General features: G+C 64.9%; 1 protein-coding gene across 1 annotated transcript in view; it reads right to left on the bottom strand.

The window, feature by feature from the left end:
- Positions 1-92: 92 nt before the first annotated feature.
- The window catches only part of KMT2D (lysine methyltransferase 2D), a 27,148-nt gene continuing 13,168 nt past the window's right edge, over positions 93-14,072 (bottom strand). Inside the window, 22 exon segments of the mRNA XM_015615678.3 lie at positions 93-570; positions 682-790; positions 874-947; positions 1,357-1,642; positions 2,315-2,445; positions 2,570-2,706; positions 2,932-4,102; positions 4,421-4,557; positions 4,638-4,773; positions 4,904-5,052; positions 5,340-5,515; positions 5,610-5,691; positions 5,776-5,932; positions 6,018-6,182; positions 6,255-6,398; positions 6,480-9,596; positions 10,192-10,424; positions 10,537-10,600; positions 10,748-10,835; positions 10,924-11,047; positions 11,138-13,209; positions 13,423-13,571. Coding sequence (XP_015471164.1) covers positions 478-570; positions 682-790; positions 874-947; positions 1,357-1,642; positions 2,315-2,445; positions 2,570-2,706; positions 2,932-4,102; positions 4,421-4,557; positions 4,638-4,773; positions 4,904-5,052; positions 5,340-5,515; positions 5,610-5,691; positions 5,776-5,932; positions 6,018-6,182; positions 6,255-6,398; positions 6,480-9,596; positions 10,192-10,424; positions 10,537-10,600; positions 10,748-10,835; positions 10,924-11,047; positions 11,138-13,209; positions 13,423-13,571 — 8,994 coding nt within the window. The 3' untranslated portion in view covers positions 93-477.

Genomic DNA, 14,072 nt, shown 5'->3' with positions numbered 1-14,072 from the left:
TTACCTTGGTAATTAGCGAGCAAATATTATTAGTACCTCAAAAAAAAAACAAAACAAAAGAAACAAAAAAAGAAACAAACAAACAAAAAAAATGAAACAAAAAATAAAATAAAATAAAATAAAATAATCGTTATATCCAGACCGGCTCCGCACAATCGCTCCGGCCACGTCGGGCCTGGCGCTGCTCCCCCGTGGCTCCCCCACAAGGGATGCAGGCGGGGGTGGTGAAGGGGGCATTTCTGAGCCCCCCCACTCCTTTTTGTTTTTTGTTTTGTTTTTTTTTTCCTCGCAGGACGAAGCAAAGAAAACCCTGAGTTGCCAGTTCATCTGTCCGTCCGTCCCGCTCGGGCAGGGCCGGCAGCGCTGCAGCCGCTGCTCTCCCTCAGTGCCCGGCCGCCCCTGGCACCTCCTGCAGCCCTGGGGGGCTCGGCGAGGTCTCTGAGGCGGGGGTGGCAGCCCCCAGCTCCTGTTTCCCAGTTAGTTCATCCACTTCCTGCAATTCCAAGCTCCACAGTGGCAGGGGATCTTGTGCTGATCGTCCTCAAAGTCGAACTGGTAGTCGTAGGTGAGCTGGGAGGGAGCGAGGAGTCACCCAAAGCACGGAGCTCAGCCCTGCCACCTCCAGCCCCCCTCCCTGGGACCCCCAGGACCCTCTCAGCACCCCCTCAGTCCCTCACTGACCTCCTCCCCCTTGGGGATGCGCCGGCTGGAGATGATGATGATCTTGTCCTCCTTGTCGAAGGTCACGACTTCGGCCACACAGTTCGGGGCACACGAGTGGTTGATGTACCTGGGGGACGAGGGGGTCAGGACAGACGGATGTCACGGCTCCCTCTGGGGGTATCCCCCCGCCCCAAAGCCCCCCGTGCTCACCTGGCCGGGCCCCCCGTCAGCGTAGCGTCAATGACGTGCTCGTTGTTGATGCGGAACATGTAAATGCCGCGGTTCTGCCACGGAGGAGAAGAGGGGGCTGCACTGAGGTCCCCATATCCCACCACCCCACATCCCACTGGAGACCCTCCAACCCCATACGAGTCCCTCCACATCCCACCTGAGCTGCTCCACCAGAGCTCCCAACAACCCACCTGAGAGCCTCCATGTCCCACCAGAACCTCTGATATCCCTCTCAAGTCCCTCCACATCCTGCCTGAGTCCCCCCATCTCCTGCCAGAGCCTCCAACTTCCCACCCAAGTCCACCCACATCCCATCCGAGCCCCCAACATTTCATCTGACTTCCCCCATGTCTTTCTTGAAGTCCCTCCACGTTCCACCAGAGTCCCCAGGGTGTCACCCAGCTCCCTCTACACCTTGCCCAAGTCCCCACAGGAGCCCCCAGCATCCCAGCTGAGCCCCACCTGCTCCTCATAGATCTTCTCCCGCCGGTTGGCCACCTCGTTACGGATGATGGTGCCGATGTACTCGATGACCATCGTGTGCTTCTCGATGTCCTTGGCCGCGTAGAGCCCCAGCCCCTGGATGCGGGAGCGCGCCAGGTACACGTTGTTCTTCCACTCCGTCTTCAGGCGCCGGTACTGGGAGGACTTGGAGTGCACAAACTGCTTGCTGTAGGGCGTGTTGGTCTCGCCCGTGAATGTGCTCTGGTAGGCCTTGGACATGCTTGTGCTGTTCAGGGTGTGCGGCCTTTCGAGGAGAGGGATGAGAGGGGTTAGGGCTGAGGAATCGCCAGGGATCCCGGCTCTCCCAGTGGATCCCAGCTCTCCCGGTGGATCCCAGTGCTCCCAGTGGATCCCGGCTCTCCCTGTGGATCCCAGTGCTCCCAGTGGATCCCAGTGCTCCCAGTGGATCCCGGCTGCCCCCGTGGATCCCAGCTCCCCCTGTGGGTCCCAGCTCTCCCTGTGGATCCCTGCTCTCCCAGTGGATCCCAGTGCTCCCAGTGGATCCCAGTGCTCCCGGTGGATCCCAGTGCTCCCGGTGGATCCCGGCTCTCCTGGTGGATCCTGGCTCTCCCAGTGGATCCTGGCTCTCCCAGTGGATCCCAGTGGGTCCCGGCTCCCCCCGTGGATCCCGGCTCTCCCAGTGGATCCCTGCTCTCCCAGAGGATCCCAGGTCTCCCAGTGGATCCTGGCTCTCCCTGTGGATCCTGCCTCTCCCAGTGGATCCTGCCTCTCCCAGTGGATCCCAGCTCTCCCCATGGATCCCAGCCCTCCCAGTGGATCCCGGCTCTCCCCGTGGATCCCGGCTCTCCCCGTGGATCCCGGCTCTCCAGTTCTCCTGGTGGATCCCAGCCCTCCCAGTGGATCCCAGCCCTCCCAGTAGATCCCAGCTCTCCCAGTGGATCCCAGCCCTGCTTACCGCTTGTAGTGGGTGAGGATCTTGGGCTCGGAGCGCGCGCAGCCGGTGGGATTGATCATCAAGGGCAGCTCCATCAGAGGATGGCGCCCGTAGCGGAACAGGTAGTTCTGGCAGCTCTCGACACCCGGCAGCTGCAGAGGGGGACACGGAAGGACCGGGGGTCAAGAGGCAGCAGCAGAGGAGCCACTGGGCCCTTCCCCAGCAGAGTGAACCCCAGTATGGAGGAGAAACCTCCACGCCCGTCCCGGGACCCACCGACTCCGCGATGCGCAGCACCGCGTGCACCGTGAGGCCAAAGAGCTCCTCGCCCTTCAGGTACTCGGGGAAGAGTCGCAGCATGTCGGCCTCCTTCCTCATCATCGCCACTGGCTCGATGATCCGGTTCCAGACAGCTGCCAAGGGAAGGGAGAACCACAGAATTAATTAGGCTGGAAAAAACCTCCAAGATCATTGAGTCCAAGTGACCAACCACCACCTCATCACCAGAGCAGAGCACGGAGTGCCACAGGTTGAATATGGGGACCTCAAGTCACCTTCCTCCACCCCACTCTCTGGCGTGCTGGTGTGCCTCAGTCACTGGGACAAAGCTTGGACGCTGGCATCTCCCAACTCCTTACCCTGTGGCGAGGAGTCAGAGAAGACAAGATCCTCCAGGCCTTGCTCGATGACCTGCACGACGAACTCTGGGCGCCCGTTGTTCTCGCAGATGGTGCAGCGGTAGCAGCAGCGGCGGTTGTTGGTCCGCAGACTCCAGTAGATGCGCGTGGCCTCGTAGCCCACGGGGTAGAGGGCCGTGACGCTGTGGAAATCGGCCATCTGGTGTGGCAGCAGCTGCCCGATGGCGTGGAAGACCAAGCCGCCCACGCGGAACATGTGGAGCCGCTCCCCGCGCTGGATGATGCTGGCGATCTGCTTCACCTCGTCCCGCTCGATGTAGACGCGGCGGAACACGGTGAAGCTGCTGAGCTCCTGCTCGCAGGGCCCCTTCAGCTTGTGCAGGGGACACAGCATGGTTTTGTCCTTGAAGAACATGCACTTGGCGCGGATGGCGCAGGCGAAGTGGTACACGCTGGGGCAGCGGATGCGGTTGCAGCTGTTGGTGGCACCGGTTTTCTGGCACAGGGAGCACTTGGTGAGGAGCCCGCGGTGCAGGGCCACCTCCACGTTGATCAGGGCCCCTCCCTGAGTCTCATACACCTCCGTGGACCACAGGGCGCAGTTCAGGTGGACCCAGAGGTCGAGGTCAAGGTTGAGCAGGCGGGCTGGCCCGTCCGTGGCCCCGTCGCCCTCCTCGTGACAGAAGCAGCACTTGCGCAGGTCCTGCGGCACCTTCTCGGGGCGCAGCGTGGTGCCCAGCTTGTCGATGAACTCTGCGATCTCCTTGTCGCCGTCACGCTTGGCCCCCCCTTTCTGGATGGTGACGAGGAAGCGCAGCCGTTTCCAGCGCACCCCCTTCCACTTCTTCAGCCGCGGCCTCGCCTCGTCCCCGTCCTCCGGAGGCCGCGAGCGCGGCTTGAAACGGGGCGGGGAGTGGGCGGCTGCGGCCCCTTCCTCCTGGGGGGCTGGCGAGGGGGCTGGCGGCAGTGGTGACATTGGGGCTGGGGCTGCCTCGTGGGACGCCTCGGGGTCGGGGACCCTGGTGGGCTCAGCGGGGCTGGATGGGGAGGGGACGGAGGGGGACAGCGGGGGCGAGGGCTCCTGGGGCAGGACAGAGAGCTGCCGCACGTCCAGGTTGGAGACGTTGTTGACGTAGCAGTGGTGAAGGGTCTTCTCAGGAGTAGGGCTCTCCTGTGGTGTGGGGAGGGGGGCACAGGTCAGAGCATTACAGGAACAGAGACCCCCAACCCCCCTGTGCATTGCAGGGAGGGGTCCTTGGCCCTACAGGCGTCCCACATGTTCCCAACCCTGCAAGGTCCTCCTGGACTCCTTCCTGGGAGATCCAGGGGAGACCCAGCCCCCCAGGAAACTCCCTGCAATCATGGGGTGACCCACAGGGTCCACCACACACGTCTGTTCCTGCAGCCCCACACAGCCACAGCCCTATGGGTACCCCACTACCCCCCTCCCAGTGTCCCAGCCCTGCAGGGACCCCTGCACAGCACTGACCTGTCTGAGCAGCGTCAGGAGGTCCAGCTCGCCCTTGAGGCTGTACCCTGGCAGCACCGCATCAAACTGCTTCAGCCACTCAGAGCTGCTGTCCGGCACCTTCCCAGCCAGCGCCTTCTCCTTCCCTCCGAGCATTCCTGGGAGAGGGAGGGACAGCCCGTCACGGGGGTCCCAGCCCGGGGGCACCGGGGGCCATGGGGACAAGGTGAACACTCACCGGCCATATCATTCTCCACCTTCTTGGCCTCGACCACAGCTGCTCGCACAGGGCCGTCAGGGAACAGCACCTCGTAGGAGCTGGGGATCTTCATGCTCAGCAGCTCAGCCATGGCCACCATCACCCCGTTGAGGTTCTAGGTGAGAGGAAGGCAGGATGGGTCCAAAGCACCACAGGTGCCACTGTGTTGGGTCACTGCCGGGACCCCAAGGGTCTCCAATCCCCCCATCCCCATGTCCCCATGTCCCCAATGTCCCCTCGCTCACCTTGGCAGCTGCTGCAGACACCGTCAGCATGACGGAGACCTCGCTGCTCTTGCCCTTCTCCCACGGGGCTCCAGGGCCTGCTGACCCCACCTTCCCTGGTGGAGCCCCAAAGGGCTCTGCGACCTCATAGGGTTTTGTGTCGGGGAACACTGGTGTGGGGAGAAGGGGGTCAGAGCCAGGCTCAGAGTGTAGACCCAGCCCCACCAATAGCCCCAGATCTCTGCAGGGAATCCACCACCCTGTAAATCCCTTTCCTTCACATCCCACACCTTCCCCTGGCTCCCTTACAGCCCTCCTAGACCAGGAACCCCATCCTGCCCCGTTCATATCCCTTCCTACCTGATGCATCTGCTCCACACCCCCTCCCTTTGCTGCACATCCCAGACTCCCTCCTGCCCAGTCCATATGACCCCAGACACCCCCCAGCTCATCCCACCTGGGATACTGGCCCGGGGGATGATGGGGATGATGGGGGACAGCACACGCTCCTCCAGCTCTGGCTTGGCCTCGCTGAGAAGTGGGAAGCGGAGCAGCTCCTCGCCCAGGACGCTCTCGGGGGATGAAGCAGGGACGATGCTGTCGGGGGAGTCGCTCTCATCGTCACTCTCCATCCTGTGGGGGTGGAGGTGTCAGGGACCACAGGGTCTGGTGTCACCCATGGAGGGGCTGGCATCACTTGTGGGGGTCACCACAAAGGGGGTCTCACCTGACATCCTCGGTCTGGTTGTGAGGAGGGGTGGGCAGTGCTGCCAGCAGGTCCAGGCTCTTCACCTCCACAGCTGGTGCATCTCCAGAGAAGCGATGGGTGTCATGGGGGGGAGTGACAGGTGGCAGCAGGGATTCTGTGCCACCCCTGTGCCAGCCAGGCTCACCTTTCTGGCCGTGGGGCTCGCGGGCTGGGTCGGCGTCCTTGGGCTGCTCCCCCAGCTCCTCAGGGGCCGTGACACCGTTCACCATCTTCTGCTGCACGGAGGGAGGGGGTGTGGGGGGCAGCGAGGAGGGTGGCGTGGGTGGGTTGCTGAGGTTGTTCTGGGGGAAGACGGTGGGGTGAGAACAGCAGGATGGTCCAGGACCCCCGGATAAGGGGGACAGCAGGGAACAACGCCCCTCTCACCTTGGTGAGCAGCTGGGAGTAGTAGTCAGGGACACTGTCAAGCACAGCACTGCCGAAGGTGCCCCGCAGCTGGCTCTTCCCGTTGATGGGGCTGCTGCCGAAGGGCGCGAACAGGCTGAAGTTGGCCATGATGGTCGGCTCCGTCAGCGGCAGCAGCGACAGCTCCTGGGGACAGAGTGGTGAGGAGGGGACAGGGGAAAAGGAAGCCCTCTGCCACACCCCAGCCCATGGCCATACCTGCTTCAGCTGCTTCATGAGGGCCTCACCAGGACGCAGCCCCTCGTCCTTCCGCAGCTTCTTGCGGGACGCTGGGATGCGCTCGTTGCCTTTCTGCACCCGCTTAGGCTTGGTGGGTGCCGGCTTCCTGGCAATGGAGGGGTCCTGGGGAGGGAAAAGGGGGCGTGAGTTGTGCCAGCACAGCCCCTCACCCATCACACCCCCAGCCCAGCCCACCCTGCTCACCTCCCGGCCCAGCAGCAGTGACTGCGGCCGTGGCTCTGTCCCAGTGCTCCGGTTCTCCAAGTGCCCGTTGAGCTCGCCCGGGCTCTGCGCTGACAGCTGCACGTTCTTGGCCCGCAGTAGCTTCTGCAGCAGCAGGTGCCCGGCCTCGGAGCGCCCACCCGGGGCCAGCAGGCTGTTGGCCTGGCTGTCCCCAGGGTCCCCATTGGCGTCCAGTTTTGCCGTCTCATCTCCATCCACCTCACACTGCGCCGCTGTCGCCGCCTCTTCCTTCGGCTCCTGCTTCACCAAAACCTGGGGAGCTTCGCCTGCCGCAGGGGCCCCCTCTGGCGCAGCCCCGTTGATGTGGGTCTCACCAGGGTCAGCTGGGTCCACCCCAGGCGCCTCGGGGTCCCAGGGGCCGTGTGCTGGGTCAGGGAGGGCACCGCTCGGCGTAGGAGTCAGCCCTGGCTCTGTGGGTGCCGCCGGGCTGGGGGCCAAGGCCGGGATTCCCGGTGACGTCTTCTTTGGCTCTTGGGGGTTCTGCTCAGGGCTGGCCAGGTGCTGGGGGGCACAGCCCAGGGGCGAGGGGGCTGGTGGCGTGGGGAGGCGAATGAGTCCGGGCTGGGGGCCACGGGCAGCCAGAGCTGCCTGAACCAGCTCAGCCAGGGGCTGCTGGGGGGGCTGCCCTGGCAGCGCCCGCCCCAGCTCGGTGGCAGAGCTGCTCTGCGCCTCTGCTGGGGCACCGGGCCGGGGCTGGAAAAGAGACCCCATGGGACGAGGGGGCTGGCGGGCAGCAGGCAAGCTGTAGTCCGGGGCCTGCCCGGGGAATGGGCTAGGGGTCCGTAGCGCCTGGTTCTGCTGCAGCAGGCTCTGCTGGTGCCGCTGCACCAGGAGGGCCTGGAGCTGCTGCTGCTGCTGCGGCGTCAGATGCCGCAGCTGCGGGTTCTTGGCCAGGACACCCTGGAGCTGCGCCCGGATCTGGCCCATCACCGGCCCCGGCACCTGCCCCAGGAGAGCCGGGGGGAGAGCGGCCGTGCCCGGTGCCGGCCCTACCTTGTGCTGAACGGGGCTCTGGAGCCGCGGGGGCTGTGGCTGCCCTGGCAGGGCCCCTGCCACCCCCTTGCCTGGCTGCTCTGGGGGCCGCGGTGCTGGCACCATGGCCTGAGCTGGGCCTGTCCCACAGCCCAGCGGTTGCTCCGCCACCCCGGCCGTTTCCCCGTGCTGCTGGGACAGCTCCGGATGAACAGCCCCAGGGCTCTGCAGCGGCGGGGCGAGCAGGGCACCCGGCTGCCCGGGGGCTGCCCGCAGGACACCTGGCTGTGGGGAGGTTAAGAGGAGCTGCTGGCCCTGCCCCAGCTCAGCCTGGTGCTTGGAGGCCGGGGGCTCCGGGCCCCCCAGCCCCGGGGGGTTGAGGGCTCCCTGCTGCTCCCCGTGCAGCTGCCCCCCGCTCTCGCTGCCCTCAGCGTGCAGGGCGCTGCCGTCCATCCCTGCGGGCTGGTCCTTGGCAGCCAGGACCGCCGGGGCCGGCTGCATTCCCTGACTCAGGTGCAGCACAGAGGGGGCCTGGCCCCCCGCCCCGTGCTGCGGAAAGTGCTGGATCGAGGGCTGTCCCTGGCCCAGCCCCAGGAGACCTGGCTGGGCAGCCGCTGAGTTCTGCTGCTGCTGCTGCTGCTGCTGCTGCGGGGCCAACAGCGCCCGAGACTGCCCCAGCTGCTGGGATAGCACGAGCCGGTGGCTCAGCATCCCCGGAGTCTGCGGCGTCAGCTGGGGCGAGCCCAGCACCCGCTGCTGGTGGGGGGCCAGGACGACCTGGCGCTGGGGTGGGGGGTGGCCCAGCACAGGCTGGTGCTGCAGCCCTGGTGCGTGGCCCAGCACACCTGGCTGCTGCTGGGGCGAGAGCTGCTGCACCAGGAGGCTCTGCTGGCTGCCCAGCAGCCCCGGCTGCTTCGGCACCATGGGCTGAGCCCCTGTGCCGGGCTGTGGGGCTGCGGGCTGTGGCTGCTGCTGCCCCAGCAAGCCAGGCTGCCCTGGCACAGCTGTTGGCTGCACTGGGGCCTGGCCCAGCACACCTGGCTGCTGCATGGATGCCTGGCCCATCATGCCTGGCTGCTGCAGTGATGTCTGGGCCAGCACACCTGCCTGTTGCATTGAAGCTTGTCCCATCACACCTGGCTGCTGCATGGACGTCTGGGCCATGATGCTCTGTGGCTGCATCGAGCTCTGTCCCATCACACCCGGCTGTTGCATGGACGCCTGACCCATCACACCCTGCTGCTGCATCGGCGTCTGTCCCATCACACCTGGCTGCTGCATGGATGCCTGTGCCATCACACCTGGCTGCTGCAGCGATGCCTGTGCCATCACACCTGGCTGCTGCATGGAGGTTTGACCCATCACGCCCTGCTGCTGCATTGATGCTTGTGCCATGACACCTGATTGCTGCAGTGACGTCTGTCCCATCACACCTGATTGCTGCATGGATGCCTGTCCCATCACACCTGATTGCTGCATGGCTGCCTGTCCCATCACACCCGGCTGCTGCATTGATGTTTGTCCCATCACGCCCTGCTGCTGCATGGCGGCTTGTCCCATCACACCTGGCTGCTGCAGCGACACCTGTCCCATCACACCTGGCTGTTGCATTGCCGCCTGTCCCATCACACCCGGCTGCTGCTGCAGTGACACCTGTCCCAGCATGTTCTGCTGCTGCAGTTTCTGTGCCAGCTGCATCCTCTGGAGCTGCCGCTCCTGCATCAGGCGGCTGTCGGCGGCCAGCCCACGCAGAGCAGGGTTCCCGCTGAAGAAGGTGCCGGAGGAGCCAGGTCCTGGGGCGTTCCCCACGGGCTGCTGCCCCATGAAGGACAGGCCCTGCTGCACAGCCATGGACACACCGCTCTGGGGCAGGCGCAGCCCCCCAGGCTGCCCCGGCTGCTGCCCGAGGCCCTGCGCTCCCACCAGGGCTCCCCCGGGCTGCTGCACGCCGTGTGCCGAGAGGAGCTGTCCCGGGAGCTTGGACATGAGGCGGGGGCTCTGCGAGGGGCTCAGGGCCATCACGGCTGAGGCCTGGTGCTGGTGCTGCTGCTGCTTGTTGCGATACTCAGCCATGAGGTTGGTGTGTTCCTTCTGCTGCTTCCGCACCTGATGGGGACAGAGGGGTGTCAGTGCCAGGAATGGCAGGGTTTGAGTTCCAGGAATGTCCATTAGGGACAGGGGGACAACACAGCCTTAGCACTGGGGACGGTGGAATCAGCACTGAGATTGGCACAGCTTTAGTGACCAGGACAGGGGAGCATTAGCATCAGGACAGGCACAACAGTGCTAGAAATGGCACATCACCACTCCTGGAAATGGCACAGCTTTCCTGCAGGGACAGGAAGGCATCAGCACTAGGAACAGCACAGGATAAATGCTGGGGGCAGTGGAGCATCAGTGCTGCAGACAGCAGGGCATTAGTGCTGGGAATGGCACAGCATTAGCACCAGGAATAGTGGGACATCAGAGCTGGGAATGGCAGTGTTAGCACCAGGAACAGCAGGGAATTAACAGCAGGACTGCCACAGCATTAGTGCTGGGGACAGAGGGCAGTAGAGCCAGAAATGGCACCTTTACTCTGAGGACAGCACGTCTGCACTGGGGATGGACAGTGTTAGTTGGGAATAGTGAGGCTGGCACTGGGAACAGTGATGCATTAGCACTGGGGACATCCCCATTGCACCCACATGCAGGGTCCTACCTGGTCCAGCTGCTTCTGGATCTTGCTCTGCTGCTCCGTCACCAGCTTCAGCTTCTCGGCGTCAGCCTCGGGGAACTCCCGCCCGGCTTTCTTGGCCGTGCGCTGCTTGGCACACAGCGCCTTGCGGGACTTGCGGTGCGCCCCGATCTGCTCCTCCAGCACCTTCAGCTGCATCTGCAGCAGCTGCTGCGTGTGGAACAGCCACTCCTCGTACTGCCGCTGGTCAGCCTCGTCTGTGGGATGGGGAGTGGGCTCAGATCAGTGGGGACCCCGGGTAAACAGAGACCCCGGGGGCAGGGTGACCCCTGTCCCGCAGCACCCCGGCCCTGCCGTGTCACTACTCACTGATGACGCCCTGTGCAAAGGTGGGTGGGTTGGGGCGAGCCTGGGTCGGGTCTGTGCTCCGCTCCTGGCAGAAAGGGGAGCGGTCAGGACACGTGCTGTGGATTTCTGTCCTCTCCCCACAGCCCCCACCCCCTCAGAGAGCCACAAACCCACCAGTTCTGGCCTGGCAGCCCCAAGAGACACCTGAAAGCCCTCTGGATACCCCACTCACCTGCCCGCTCCCTGCAAGTAAGTGGTTCTGCATCTCAGAGACAGCTGGGCCCCCCGAGAGCCGCTGGGCCAGCAGGGAAACCTGTTGCCTTTGGGGGACACACACAGAGATGGGTGTGAGCCAGAGCCAAAGCTGCCTGCCAAGCCCTGTGCCACCCAGATCCCCGTGTCTGTTACCTGTTCATGCCTGGGGCCACCCCGATGCTGCCCTGAGCCATCACCTTCTTGATGCCCTTCAGCGCCACCATCTTGGCCTTGGCAATGGGGTCCATGATGTCCTCGGCCGCAAACTTGTCCAGGTCTGCTGGGACAGAGACCACAGCATGTTCAGCCCTCTGCCCCCCAGCCAAAAGGGCTCTGTGCTCCCAGAACAATCACCCGCAGCCCCTACCTGTGTCCGGGAAGAAGCTGTTGGCCAACTGCTGTTGCATGACGAGCTGGGGGGGCTTCAGGCCCAGGGAGGGGGGCTGCACCCCGGCCATCGGCTTCTGCACCAGCACCTGCTGCTGGGTCTGCTGCGGCTGCCCCAGGGCCACCTGCACCCCGTGGGGGGATGACAGCACGTGGGGCTGCCCAGAGCCCATGCCCATGTGGGAGGCCAGGGCTGGGCCCTGCTGGGGTGCGTTGAGCCGGGGGGGCTGCGGTGGCAGCAGCGGTGGCCGGGCCACCAGCCCCAGCTGGAGGGGAGTCTGTGGGGTGCCCAGACGGGGTGGCTGCCCCTCGGGAGGCTGCCCAGATGCCCCTGTGTGCAGCATGGGGTGCCCTGGGGCTGAGAGGTGGGGGGTGCCGCGGGGCAGGTGGGCTGACATCTGTTGCTTCTTCTGCAGCTCCTTCTTTTCATGCTCCAGGAGGTCCTCGATGAGCAGCGGCAGCTCGCTGGCCACCAACGAGCTCTCCATCTTGTCCAAGTCATCCGCCGGCGAGTGCCGGGCACTGCCCAGCCCCAAGGCTCCGCTGTCCAGCTCAAACTTCTCCAGCAAAGGGTTGCTCTGGCCACCCAGCTGGGCAGTTGCCAGCCCACGACCAGGGCCAGTGTAGGGGTCCTTCTCCAGCACGGGAACACCAGCGTGGCCACTGTTGGAGAACTGAGTCAGGCTGAGGCGAGTGGGGCCGGTGCTGGAGCTCAGGAGGGTCTGGCCAGGTTTGACGCTCAGCCCCAGGGAGGCAGAGATTTTATCTGTGCCCTGCAGTGCTTCTGACTTGACTGGCACCGGGAGGCGCTCGGGACCAGTGGTGGTGAACTGGCAGGGTGAGGTCTTCAGGCAGCCGTCCTCCAGCTTGGGCTTGACATCGGTTGGCAGCGAGCCGGCCTTCACCTCCACACCCTGTGCCTTGAAAGTCGGGTCGGGGGCCAGCACAGTGCCCGTGGGGCAGGTGGAGAGTCCCAAGCCCATCCCAGACACCAGTCCTTCCTTGGGCACCTCCTGATCCTCCGCAGATGGGGTCACATCTTTGCTGTCCCCAGGGTCAGAGAGCTTCAAGGTGGGCGCCGGTGGTTCTGTCTTGAGCTGGGCCTCACGTTCAGCCTTCTCGTTGGCCGACTCGACCAGGCGCAGGTGCTCGTTGAAGATGTCCTTCTTGTCACCCGTGTCCAGCTCGGGATCAGTGTAAGCCAGCAGGTCGAACTCATCACCATTCAGCAGGTCATCAAGGTGGGGGTCTGCTGTCTCCAAACTGTCCAAGTTGTCCAAGTCATCGTCCCCTTTGGCCACATCTGGATCCAGGCTAAGGTTGGCCAAATCATCGTCATCTTCCAAGTCCTTGTGGGAGCCGAAGTCGTCATCCAAGTCAGGCTCCACGGGCACCTCGCAGGGCAGCCGTCCTCCCTCCAGGCCCAGGTGGCTCTTCCCTGGGGCCGGCGCAGGGTCCGGAGCGGGGCCGTCCTTGGGAGCCTCGGGGCGGAGGGCGGCACCGGAGGACAGCGGGCGTGGGGGGATGTGCTGCTGCAGCTCCAGGGTGGGGCCCGGCAGCGGCGGTGCCGCCTTGGCGTGGGGCTGCTGGTGGCTGTTGCCCATCTCTGCTCCCTGCGGGGACGCGGGCGGCAGCGGCGCCGGAACCTTCTGGGATGGCAGCGCCTGCATGGGCATGATGGGAGTGCACAGGGCCTGGGGGGTGCCCTCCTCCCCAGGAAGGAAGAAGCGAGGCCGGGGTGCCTGGGGGACAAAGGGAGACCCCACGACACCCCCAGGTCCCTTCTGCACGTTGTGTCTCAGCTCGATGAAGGGAGCGCCCAGGGCAGCTGGTGAGGGGGGCACGGCCTCGGCAGGGGTGGGCAGGCGGGTGCCCAGGCTGCCCATGGGGGTCCCGGCGGCCGGGGGGGCGAAGCGGGAGGTGACAGGGAGCCGCAGGGCCGCCACGGCCGCTTGTTGCTGCTGCTGCTGCCAGAGGTGCTGCTGCTGCTGCGGGGATGGCGATGGAAAGACCCCACGGGGGTAGAAGGCCTGGGGGGGCCCCACTGCCGCCCTGGAAGACACCGTGATGTTGGCACCAGCTCGGTACAGCCCCAGCGCACTGCATCCCATCCCCCTCAGACTGTGCCGAGCACCCAAAAACCCAAAGCCATCCCCTCCCTCCGGAGCGATGCCCACAAGCTGGGGGTACCCCTGCTCCCAGGGCGGTATCTGCTGGCTCCCACCCGTGCATGCTGAGCCCACCGCCCTGTCAGGGGGCACCCACCGCCCGCTGATGTCCAGCATGGCTGGCGTGGCCGCCGGCGGGGGCCGGGAGAGCCGCTCGTCCTGCGCAAACGCTGCCTGCACCATGACGGAGCCTGGCAGCTTCCCAGCGCCGGCTGCCGTGGCCAGAGTCCCGAGAAGAGCCTTGTCCTGGAAGGAGGAAGGCAAAGAGAGTCACCTCTCCATCACGCACATCCCTCCATGCACACTGCCCTCCATCACCCACATCCCCATCACCCACATCCCCCCCATGCACACTGTGCCCTCCATCACCCACATCCCCATCGCCCACATCCCCTCCTGTGGACACAGTGCCCCTCCATCACTCACATCCCTCTATGCACACCGTGCCCCTCCAACACCCACATTCCCTGTGTGCACACCGTGCCCTCCATCACCCACACCCCCTCCATGGACACCATGCCCCCCCATCACCCAAATCCCCTCCATCACCCACATCCCCATCACCCACATTCCCTCATGCACACTGTGCCCTCCATCACCCACATCCCCTCCATTACCCACATCCCCATCAGCTGCATCCCTTCCCATGCACACCGTGTACCCCCATCACCCACATCCCCTCATGCACACCGTGCCCTCCATCACCCACATCCCCTCCATCACCCAAATCCCCTCCATCACCCACAT

This window comes from Parus major, unplaced genomic scaffold (genome assembly GCF_001522545.3).
Source record: "Parus major isolate Abel unplaced genomic scaffold, Parus_major1.1 Scaffold220, whole genome shotgun sequence".
NCBI classification, from domain to species: Eukaryota; Metazoa; Chordata; class Aves; order Passeriformes; family Paridae; genus Parus; species Parus major.
The sequence above is the reverse complement of the archived record's forward strand: the minus strand, read 5'-3'. Positions and strand labels throughout refer to the sequence as shown.